Source organism: Protopterus annectens, chromosome 11.part0, assembly GCF_019279795.1.
Source record: "Protopterus annectens isolate FY-2018-M chromosome 11.part0, PAN1.0, whole genome shotgun sequence".
Classification (NCBI taxonomy): domain Eukaryota; kingdom Metazoa; phylum Chordata; order Ceratodontiformes; family Protopteridae; genus Protopterus; species Protopterus annectens.
This window is the reverse complement of record NC_056745.1, coordinates 295630319-295641668: the sequence shown is the minus strand read 5'-3', so window position 1 is coordinate 295641668 and position 11350 is coordinate 295630319. Positions and strand designations below refer to the sequence as shown.

At 38.9% G+C, this 11350-nt stretch overlaps 1 protein-coding gene across 9 annotated transcripts in view; it reads right to left on the bottom strand.

The window, feature by feature from the left end:
- Positions 1-11350, bottom strand: part of ABCC9 (ATP binding cassette subfamily C member 9) — a 1652866-nt gene that overhangs the window by 845814 nt on the left and 795702 nt on the right. For 8 of the 9 annotated variants that reach the window (XM_044087794.1, XM_044087796.1, XM_044087793.1 and 5 more), the window contains exon 16: positions 554-664. The exons of the other annotated variant lie outside the window; for it this stretch is intronic. In XM_044087794.1, the coding sequence (XP_043943729.1) occupies positions 554-664 (111 nt within the window). The remainder of the gene's footprint in view (positions 1-553; positions 665-11350) is intronic. 9 annotated transcript variants of the gene reach the window in all.

Sequence of the window (11350 nt, the reverse complement as noted above, 5' to 3'; positions counted from 1 at the left end):
GCACAGACACACATAGATATACACATTCATACACAGACAGGCACACACATATCTTCCAGTCAGAAGCCTGTACTGTTTTACTTCATAATAAATATTCACCTTGTAAGTGCATAATATTTTACATGCTTTATCCTAAAAGTAGATGCTATAGGGATTACCCCAGGGTTACTGCAGTACTTAATGAATTTTTCTTTTTCTGACAGTTATAGAAAAAAATGTTTACACATTTTAAAAAGTACTCCAAGCATCAGTATGTAACTGTCAAAACACTGTGCATTTAACAGGAACAAGAAACATGCCTACCGCTTTACTGTTTGAACTGCTCCTACTTCAGTTTGCCATTATTTGTTCAAACATGTATCAGTTGTATACTGCCTTTTGTGGGAAAGAGTCATCTAGTGAACAATGAACAGCTGTTAGTAAAACTAAGTGCGAGTTATTCCATGCAATATTAGTTATCTTTGTTGCAATTAACATACAACAGCTGTTTATTTTTCAATGAGCTTGAGAACCACATCTGCAATGTCAGAGATAAGTTTTGGGGAATGCTGACCTTGACTGCCACTTCTTCGGTCTCAGTGGGACGCAGTTGCCTTCTGAATGACTGGTCATGGGTCTCCAGCTGATACCTCAATGGCTGCTTCCTGTTTATGACCTTTGTATGCTAAATGTCAAAGAGAAAACACCATGAATAGTTTAGTTCTCACAGTACAATGACATCGGCTTGACTCCAGAAACAGGAGCTGTACATGGAACAAGAGACAGATGGATATTTTTCTCATACTTTGTTGTGCAATAATGACTAACATCAGCTGCAGGCCCATTGCTCATACTGAAAATGAAGCAATGGGTACATCAGAGCAGAATTATTATTACTCCAGCCTCTGAACCTACAACTGTACTATGCATCTGTAGAGTACGATTGTTGTTCCAGTGCACAACAAAAGCAAAATATGTCTTTTACCAACAATATATCATATATATATATATATATATATATATATATATATATATATATATATGTATATCTATATATAAATATATATCCCAGAGGTGACCTCTTTCCTAAGGAAGCTTTTAGAATTCTGTTTGAGTCTAACATCATTATTGCAATAACAATAAAAAGGCAAACCAACTAGAGAAAGGAAGAAAAACTGCCACGGCTAACTGTCAAAACGTCCACAAATTTAATAGTACACAAAACTGTTTGAAGCGCTTTTCATTTGCCTAACTAGCAAACTTCATCAGAAACAAATTCAAAAAGTCAAAACTTCATTATATAAAAGCAGCTGGTTCAAATTAACCAATTAAAAAACATTTTCTTTGATTACTTAAAGGCACCATGATATTAAAAAGCAAACTTGCCAAGTTAGTTCAAGTTCTTCTAGTTTTAGGGGTCTAGGACCACCCCTAATATCATACATAACTTGGTCAATGATCATAAACTTAAAGGCATGCTCTTTGTTAATAGAAATGTGCTTGGCAAGGGCATTCTCCAACTTGTGCTTATTAATAGCATATTATGGTCCTAGACCCCTAAAACTAGAAGAACTTGAAGTAACTTGGCAAGTTAGGGTGAATGCCTACAACCCTCCGGGTTTAAATGACACCTGTTCTATTAGTAGTATATTAAAATTGAAAAGCTTAAAGAGGTGAATCATAGATTATATATTATTGGTTGTGAAGTAGTAGATGCTTACATGCCAACTTTTATTCACAAATTTATAAAGGTATGATTTCTCTAGTTTGTATGTTTAGAGTGGTAAAACTTTAGTGTTACTATTTTAGTTTAGTGACTTGTTTGTATCACTTTTTATATGTAGTGGCTTTTTAATATCATGGTGCCTTTAAGTAATCAAAGCAAATGTTTTTTAATTGGTTAATTTGAACCAGCTGCTTTTATATAATGAAGTTTTGACTTTTTGAATTTGTTTCTGATGAAGTTTGCCGGTTAGGCAAACGAAAAGCACTTCATACAGTTTTGTGTACTATTCAATTTGTGGACGTTTTGACAGTTAGCCATGGCAGTTTTTCTTCCTTTATCATTATTACAATAGGCAAGTTCATAAAAGATCTCAGTGAACATTTTACATTTATCTACCATCTCCATGACTCTTTAGTACCGCTATGTCTATTACGCCTGTTGTTCCTGCAGACAATAATATCTCTAACTTGCAATGCTTTGTCTGCTGTTTCCATTTTGCCACTAAGAGTATCCCCAGATATCTAGACTGGTTTCTGATCTTAAACATTTTCTTCTAGATAAATATATAAAATTAGTCTCTGCCAGTATTATGAACTGTAGTATTATACAACATAGTGAAGACTTATTCTTCTTCTTCTTATATTGCGCTACTAATATGGACAAAAAAGGCCAACATTTATCTCATGACAGGATGTTAGGAAGAGGATCAAATATAGAAAATAATACTAGGATGAAAACTTAAATCATTTCTTTTTCTTATACATTTGCTAGGGAGACCAGTCTTAATTGGTATAACATGACGACTCATATAGATACTGTGCTATTTATTAAGATTTCCACTGTGTATGGTATTTGTATACCTCAAGTGAACTCAAAAGTATTTTTCGTCAGGTAGAAAGCAAATGTTGGAAGTGTGATGGGGAAGAAAGAGGTAACTGAGAATATATTTTCTGGGAGTGTAAAGAGTTGGTAGACTTTAAAGATTTCCCACAGACTAGTCTGTCAGAAATACTAGGTGAACAAATTGGTGTAACTAAGGAAATTATATTTTTGAGCTATGATACAGAATTGGAATTGTAAGGCCTTGCTGAGTCTAATTATGGTGGCTAGCAAAAATCCGTTACTAGAAAATGGAAATCAAAGTCTAAACCAACTTTATTAGAAGTAATAAATATGGTAACAAAGATGAAGTGACTGGAATTGGGATCTTTAGAAATGGGTAGGTGGTGCAAATTGCATAGGAAAAATAGGAATTGGGGTGGAGCCTAGATGGCAGTGAATTTTGAGAGCTCCATAAACTAGTTTATTAATATAGGAACATTTTATTATTTTCAAGTTTAAAACATCAGAAATCTATTGATAAACTACTAAACTACATAAATATCAGTTTTGGTGGAGATATACAAAAATGTTGCTGTCAAGTAACTTGGAGATATATTGAGTCACTGAATATGAGCAACTCAAGGAATTCTCATCCAGATTCTCCTTTGAAAAAAGAACTGCAATTGATGACATCTACCTTACAGGAACTATCTTTGAAGATGAATGGTCTTAAAAATGACTTAGAAAACCTCAAATAAAATTCTCAAAAACAGACTGATACTCTTAAGGAACTATTACAGCAACACCATACAAAAATAACAAATATAGAAACTTCTCTAAATGACATTGAAGGGAGACTCAAAGAGGAAGAATTCCAAAAGAATTTCTGCTTAAACAGAATACATGGCTGCTTAACAAAAATAGATGACTTAGAAAACAGGGAAAGGAGAAACAACATAAGGACCTTTGGTCTGCCTGAAAACACTGAAGGAGAAGACATTATTTCATTCTTAACGTAGATTCTTGAATTTTTAGACTTGAAAGAGGGACTTTCATTTGGAATTGAAAGGGCGCATAGAGCACTGAGGAAACCTGCTTCTAACTCAACAAATACTCCACCTAGATCTACAGTTATAAAATTTCTTTCATTTCTGGACAAGGAACTAATATTAAAATCTGCTTGGAGAAAATCACCTTTAAAATACAATCAAAGCCTGATAAGGTTTGACAATGATTATTCTTCCAGAATACTAGAACAAAGGAAAAAAGTCTGGCCAATAATAAAACTGTTGAAACAAAACAAGATTAAAGTACAGCTGGCCTTTCCAGCCAAGATAAAAATACTTTTTGCCAATGAGATGAGAACATTTAATAACTTAGAAGTAGCTACTATATTCATCAAAAACAAAAACATAGTGTCGATCCCAGAAGAAATGGAATGGATGGCTCCTACTATTAAAAGAATAAAAGAAACAAATCCTTGGACTGATGCTAGAAAGAAGAAACAAAAAACTGATTCCAAGATAGCTGTCCCAAAAAAATAACTCTTACAACTACATCGCTCAAAGTATCAACTGGTATGTTACATAACGTGTCATCTGTTATTATTAAAAAAAAAAGGATGTTTTTTTAAACAACTGAGAAACAGTAATGATTTATTCAGAATGTTCAAAGAGTCCAGTAATTCTCCACAAACAAAGGTAGGTCAAGATGGGTTACTGTTTACATTATATATAAGCCAAACAAAGCAACATATAATATAAACATAGATGTTTCTATTCCCCTACTTGAACTCAATGAATACTTATCGTGTTCCTTTTTCATTGTTTTTACTTATAATAATTTAAGTAATTAATTAACTAATTCAACAAGGTACCATTCATCAGAGTTCAGACTCAAATGTAACAAATTAACATCATATATAATAGCAGTAACAGTACAGTGTATTGAAAAAAATGCTGTCATGGAGACTAATGCCTTCTTCAGTTAAAGTATGATTTAGAAATGTCATATATATCCTGGTTGAATAATAGTTGCAAGCTCTTAGTACAAATGTTATCATTATTCTGTCTAAATATAGTTAATATCAGTATATGGCAGGTATCACAGCTACGAGTGCTGTTTGATCAATCCTGATATGGTGTGTGTGGATGCAGCTGTGTCTGGCAGCTAGTACATATGTCATTATTATTCTGTCTAAACATAGTTAATATCAATTATGGCAGGTATCATAGCTTTGAGTGCTGTTTGATTAAGCCTGACATAGTGTGTGTGGATGCAGCTGTGTCTGACAGCTGTTGTATGTTGCCATTTTTGTCTCTGGGAAGCTGTAGGTTGCAGCTTGTGATAGAGGTTTACTGATGCTTGTGTATTAGGAAGAAACATTTGGTGTTTTAGCCTGGATCCAAAGGAAGGCGGTGGATAAAACTGTGATTTGGGATATTTTGGCAGAGAATAGTTTGTTTATACATCTGCTGAGTGAGAGGTGGGAAGGCTGGAAGAATGTGTTATCTCTTGTTGTGGTGACTTGTTGGGAGGTTTTTTTTTTTTTTTTTTTTTTTTTGATCTGTTTTCCCTCTGTTCTTTTCCTGTCTGCTGCCTCGCTGAAAGAGGGGGATTTAGGCTTGAAGTTGCAGTGAAGTGAAGCTTTGCTTCAGGTGTATCATGAGCCTCTGGTATGCAGTACACAGACACACTAACAGAAACAGACGCTCCCAGGCCGCTATGGTATCGGAGACAGAATGACGATAATGCTTAATGGCTCTGAGGAGCTTCCGAGATGATTCTCTGCAATGATTTTGGTTTAAAAAATAAATATATATATATATATATATATATATATATAAAACTATTGAACAAAAGTTCAATAGTCCGAATCCACAATCACAGAACACACTTTAACGAAAGCGCTTTCACCGAAAAAGCGCTTTTGTTAAAGTGTGTTAAAAAAATAAATAAAATAAAAAAAAAAGAATACATCTACTTTTCTGCAGGGGGAAAGCCCCCCTGCATGCCCCATGTGGGGGGCTGTGCCCCCTCACCCCCCTACTTTAATATTCTCACTCTGATATCACACTACAGTGAGGAAAAGGGAATATTCCCTTATCCGCACCGTAGTAGGATCTCCGCAACAGGCATACTTATGCAAAAGTGCTTCTTCAGTGAAAAGCACTTTTGCGTAAGTATGCCCGGCTGATAGTGATTCGGTGATGTTGTTGTTCGGGGATCAGTACAGATCCCATATATATATATATATATATATATAAATGTATATATAATAAAAGGGCTCTTTTAAACCTCATGTACACATATTGATGGTCTCCCATCACTTCATTTAGCTCATTAAGTTGATTCTTGATAAAAAATAAAAAATAAAAAATAATAAGCGAAATTTTATATTTAAAATGTATTTTGGTCCAAATAGATTAAGGACTTACATAAGAGTAGAAGTGTGAGTTATTGTGAAAGACTAGGAGCACTTGGTCTTGTGCAGAACCCTTTGTAGTGGTCTGGGAGGTAAGCTTGCTCAGACGTGTTAGACATATGGGGATAGCGGGTCTATATCACATTGTCAAACTTGTATAAGTTCGAACAATGTAATATCGAACCCAAAAGTCTGAAACCACACAATAACGAACTCACAGACAACTATTTTTTTCCCAGTGAAAAAAATCGCTGTTCCCTAACAAAAAATAAAATGTAAACCTTAAACTAAAACTAAACTTGGGAGCTTCACCCCCACACCCGCCATACCCCCCCCCCACTTAAATATATAAACACTGAGATCACACCACAGTGGAGGAAATAGCAAAGTCCAAAAACGGACCACCGATTTTTTCCCTGGGAAAAAAATTGATGTGCTGTGGCTTCGCTATTGTTGCATTTCAGAATTTTGGGTTCGATATTACATCGTTCGAACTTATACAAGTTTGACGATGTGATATAGACCCAGGGATAGCTGATTCTAGCTGTGTTTGGGGTTGCCGGGAAGTGCTAGAGAGTCATCAGATTTTCTTCATGGAAATATCTGTGGGAATGGAAGGTGTGTTGAGTGGTTCAGTGACAGAGTGATTACTGCATGAAACTGGCTGGTAAAATGGAATAGGACAAATATTGGTTTGGATATTTTAAGAACAGCCTGGAAACACACCACATGAACTATTGAATGGTATTCTGGCAAAACTGGATGGGTATTGTTGCCCGTGCTTGACGTACTGATATGTGTGTATGTAAGGATGGAAATATAACAAATAAACTAGAAGGGACTCATAATTTAAAGTCTCTGGACTGTATAAACATGCTTGGAAGGAGCTAATAATAAAAATAAGCATTACAGCTTGTGGTCTCTCAAATAGCTAAGCAACAGCCAAAAAAAAAAAAACACACACAATAGTTATGTAATGCATGATTTTAGTAAATCTAGACATAAAATATATAATTGTCATATACGATGAAGCAGTCTGTTGAATTTAGATATTAAAGACAGGTTTTAATAACATGGGTGTGTGTATAATAACACTACTGTCTTAACCTGTCATAAATGACGTACACTACATTGAACACCAAGGGGCAGCATAATGATTTTCTTATATAAGTAAATATGCATAACAAGTCATGTAATTGCTTTAACTTGAATTGTAGTTTTTGTAACCCATCTTGACCATATATAACAGTTAACTGGTTACCAAGGTAACTGTTTATACATGACATCAAGCCGACAAAGTTGTTTAAGAGAAACATTAGAAGCCTGAACTTGAAATGTTACAGAATGTAACAATCATATTCTGAACAAAAAGTATTAAATTAAGAATAGACACTCTGTTTAATAACATGGGCTTGTGTATAATAACATTACTGTTTTGACTAGTCATAAATGTCATACACTATATTGAACATCAAGGGGAAGCATGATAATTTTCTCATATAAGTAAATGTGCATAACAAGTCATATAATTGCTTTAATTTGAATTGCGGATCTGATGCTGTAAATCTTTATTCATTAATTATTACTGGGACTTTGGTTCTGTCCTCGGAACCAATATGGCCGTTTCTAAGCTCGCACCAGCCAAAAACTCTCAGCTAATACCTACCCATAATGCCCCTCTCCTAGTTACTCCAGATCTCGTTTGCCACATTCCTAGTCAGATGTGCTAGCCATCTCTCTCAAAGCTAAGTAGAAAATTGTCATTTTTAAGATAGTTTCTCTTCAAAATTTTTATTTTTTAGTCAATTTAGCCCTTTCTCACTGTCACTATAACCTAATTCTATCCCCTACCCTTTACCTTGGTAATTTAATTTCTACCATTATTGGTACTGTCCTTGTCTCCTGCCTTTGAAATGCCCTTCCTTACCACTTGTGGTGCTTTTTTTTAAATACCATTGTTGGTATTCTCTCACTTTTTTCTGTCCCTTATTTTGTTTTTTCTATAAGATAGCCGTGTTGCCTTACTATGTCAAACAGAGCTAAGTTGGGGATTAAACAATGTGACAAGTGTGGGCGTAAGATGTCTAACTCGGATACACATGCTCGTTGTGTCTACTGTTTGGGCGTGGATCACATTAAAGCTGACTGTGACATTTGTGCTAGTTTTAGTAATCGTACACTAGCAGAACATAAAAATAAACATATTTTAAAAGGTTTAATCAAGACATCTTTTTCAGAGGCTCTGTCTGGGTCGGAGGTCTCACCTCCTCCAAAGACTAAAAAATATAAGGAAAAACGGAGTCACTCGGTTCCTGCATCTCCATCAGTTTCAGAACTGAGTCAGCTCTGTGCTTCTCCGGCGCCCTCAGCACAGACCTCTTTGGCACCAGGCTCTGTATCTTCTCCCTTGGTGCCATCCATGATATTTACCCCTATTTCGGTTCCAACCTCAGCACCACTGACTTTGGTGCCATCCTTGGATCCGACATTGGCTCTGATGACTGTACCTGCTTCGGCACCATCCCCAGCCACAGTGCTGACAGTTTCTTTGGCTCCATTGGCTCCAAAATGTGAATATCTACCAAAGACAATATACTCTCCAACTTACAACCCTTTTTTGGGGCAGAGGTTTATCCCCTTTCTAGAAAGACCTGATTCTCCTGTAGATCCACTAGGAGTTTTCCTGAATTAGATGTAGTGCGGGTTGTGGACAGCTTCTGGCAGCTAGGGAATTTCCCATTCCAGCTAGACCTTCAGTTCCTCTTGGCTCAGAATCTTTTACTACACCTTCCCCTGTTTATCCTCCTCCAGCCTCTACCCAGATCCCGGAGATCTCAGTACCGATATCCACTCTGGTACATACTGTCTTTGCTCCAACAGCAGTTTTTCCCCTGTCGGCACCGACCACTCTTGCTGCATCGGCTCCGGCAGAGCAGTGCTTGGACCATCCGTACCTTGGTACCTAGCCCAGTGCTTATTTTCTCACTTCTGCCATCTATATCCATGGCTTCGATGGCTTCCAGTCCTCTCGGAGCACCTCACCTGGAGGTGGGCTCCTCAGGACAGGGTGTGACCCTGGTTCCGAGGTTGTCCTTTCCAGTTCCGGGCTCCCATCCCTCCTCGTGCAGGCCTGCTGTCCAGGTAATGGTGAGGGTCCTTGACTCCACACACTCGCAGCCAGCACCAATGACATCAGTATCAGAACCCCCTCCAGCATACACCTCTCCCAACCCTCTATTTTGGGACCTCAGGCACAGGAGTTGAAAGACCCCCCCTTTGAAGGGAACCCCCTCTCTGGAGTCCTCCTCAGAAGATCCCTCTGGGGAGCCACCCCAGAAGAAATGGTGCAAAAGGAGGCACCTTAATTCCCTGGAGGAATCTATCACCAAAGACACTGATTGTGATGAGGGGGAAGGGTCCCCATGGTCTCCCTAGATGATGTCTCATTCTGAGACATTCTCAAAATCCTCAAGCAGTGGGTAGACTGGAAGTCCTCTAACCCTTCTTCTGAGGAATCAGTGTTCTTGCCAGCCTTCTGTGCCCAGCCATCTACTTCCTGGGTGACCCCACCGGCAGATGACCTTGTTAAGCTCATTGTGCAGTGTGCCTGGAAGGCTCCAGGCAATGTAGAACCTGCTCCCCGGAGGCCAAACAAAATTTTATCTACACCTGAAGACCAGCCCCACTGATCCAAGCAGTTGACAGTTGATTCTATGGTCGTGGCGGCAGCCACCAAGAGAAAACTGGCAGAAGATAGTTCCACTGTCTATCCACTGACCAGGGAGTCCCAGACCATGGACAGGCTAGAGAAGCAGACCTATGTTTCAGCGACCTTCGCCATTCAGTCAGTGAACTATCTGGCACACTTTTCTCACCTCCAAAGAGACATAATTTCCAAAATGTCTTCCTCTTTGGTGGGGGTACTGCCTGATGAGGTGCGTGACACTGCCGCCTCGCAGCTAGCTACCCTTGAATCCATCTTAAACTCCTCGATGCGTTTGATATCTCACACCACTGAGGGGGCAGCTCAAGCTGCCGCATCAGGCATTGTCATGAGATGAAATGCTTGGATGTGGTTGTGTAACTTCGCAGACCCCTTTAAATCTTCCTTCATCAATGGACCTATCGACAAATCTGCACTTTTTGGACGCAAAGTACGAAACACACTTGCACGTAGTGGGAAAGAGAGAAAGACCTTGTCTGCTGTGGGCATACGCTTTTCCAACCCCCAGAGGTCCTACTCCAGGAACCAGAAGGGAGGAAAAATGTGGTTCAAGAAATCCCAAGGATCTTTTCGTGAAACTCATGGTGAACAATCCCCCCAGGGCAGAGGGGTCAACTCATATGGAAGATGCCCCTTTTGGGGTAGAGGGAGTCCGTGTAACCAGGACACTAGAGATTCTTTCTCTGGCAGACCCTACCAGCGCGTCTGAGCAGTGACCCAATTGCTTTCCTGTGGAAGCAGTCAGGGGTAATTTTTCCCAGCACCTACCAGCCTGGCATCTTATTACTACTGATGTTTGGGTGCAGAGAATGATATTCAGAGGCTACCAAATACCATTCGATTTCCCAGACCCATCAAATGAATCTTTGATGTACCACCCAATCAGAGGGAATTAGCAGCCTTAGAAATAAAAAAGCTGCTAAGAAAAAGAGTCATCCAACCAGTCCCACCAGACCAGACAGGATCCGGGTTTTACTCAAGGTTCTTTTAGTGCCAAAAAAGACAGGGGACTGGAGACCAATCCTGGATCTCAGCCTATTGAACAAATTTATCAAACCTCAAAAATTCCAGATGGTCATGGCACAGTCCATTCTTCCCTTCCTAGGGAGGGACAACTGGATGTGCTCTATAGACCTCCAGGATGCCTATTACCACATAAAGATGTATCACCACTCCTGGAGGTTTATCCACTTCTGGCTGGGAGCCAATCACTACCAGTTCAGGGCACTGCCATTCAGTCTCTCAACAGCCTCCAGAGTGTTCACCAAATGTATGGCAGTTGTGGTAGTTCATCTTCGATTACAAGAATTCCAGGTGTTTCTGTATCTAGATGATTGGCTTCTTACCTCTCCAACCAGGAATCTCCTAGTCCGCAGCCTTTCTTACACTCAAGGTCTTGCTCTCCACTTGGGAATTACAATCAACAAGGACAAATCTCAAATGTCCCCAACAAAGACACTGGAATTTATTGGAGCAGTCGTCGACACAACATCCTGTCAAGCTTCTCCCCCCCAAAGGCTTTCAAAAATAAGACACCAAATCCAAGACCTTCTTCCTCAGACCTGTTTACCAGCATGTCTTGTATTGCTACTCTTAGGCTCCATGGCAGCTGCCATTATGTTAGTACCATTGGCAAGGCTGCACATGAGAATACTGCAGTGGCTCCTTTCCACAC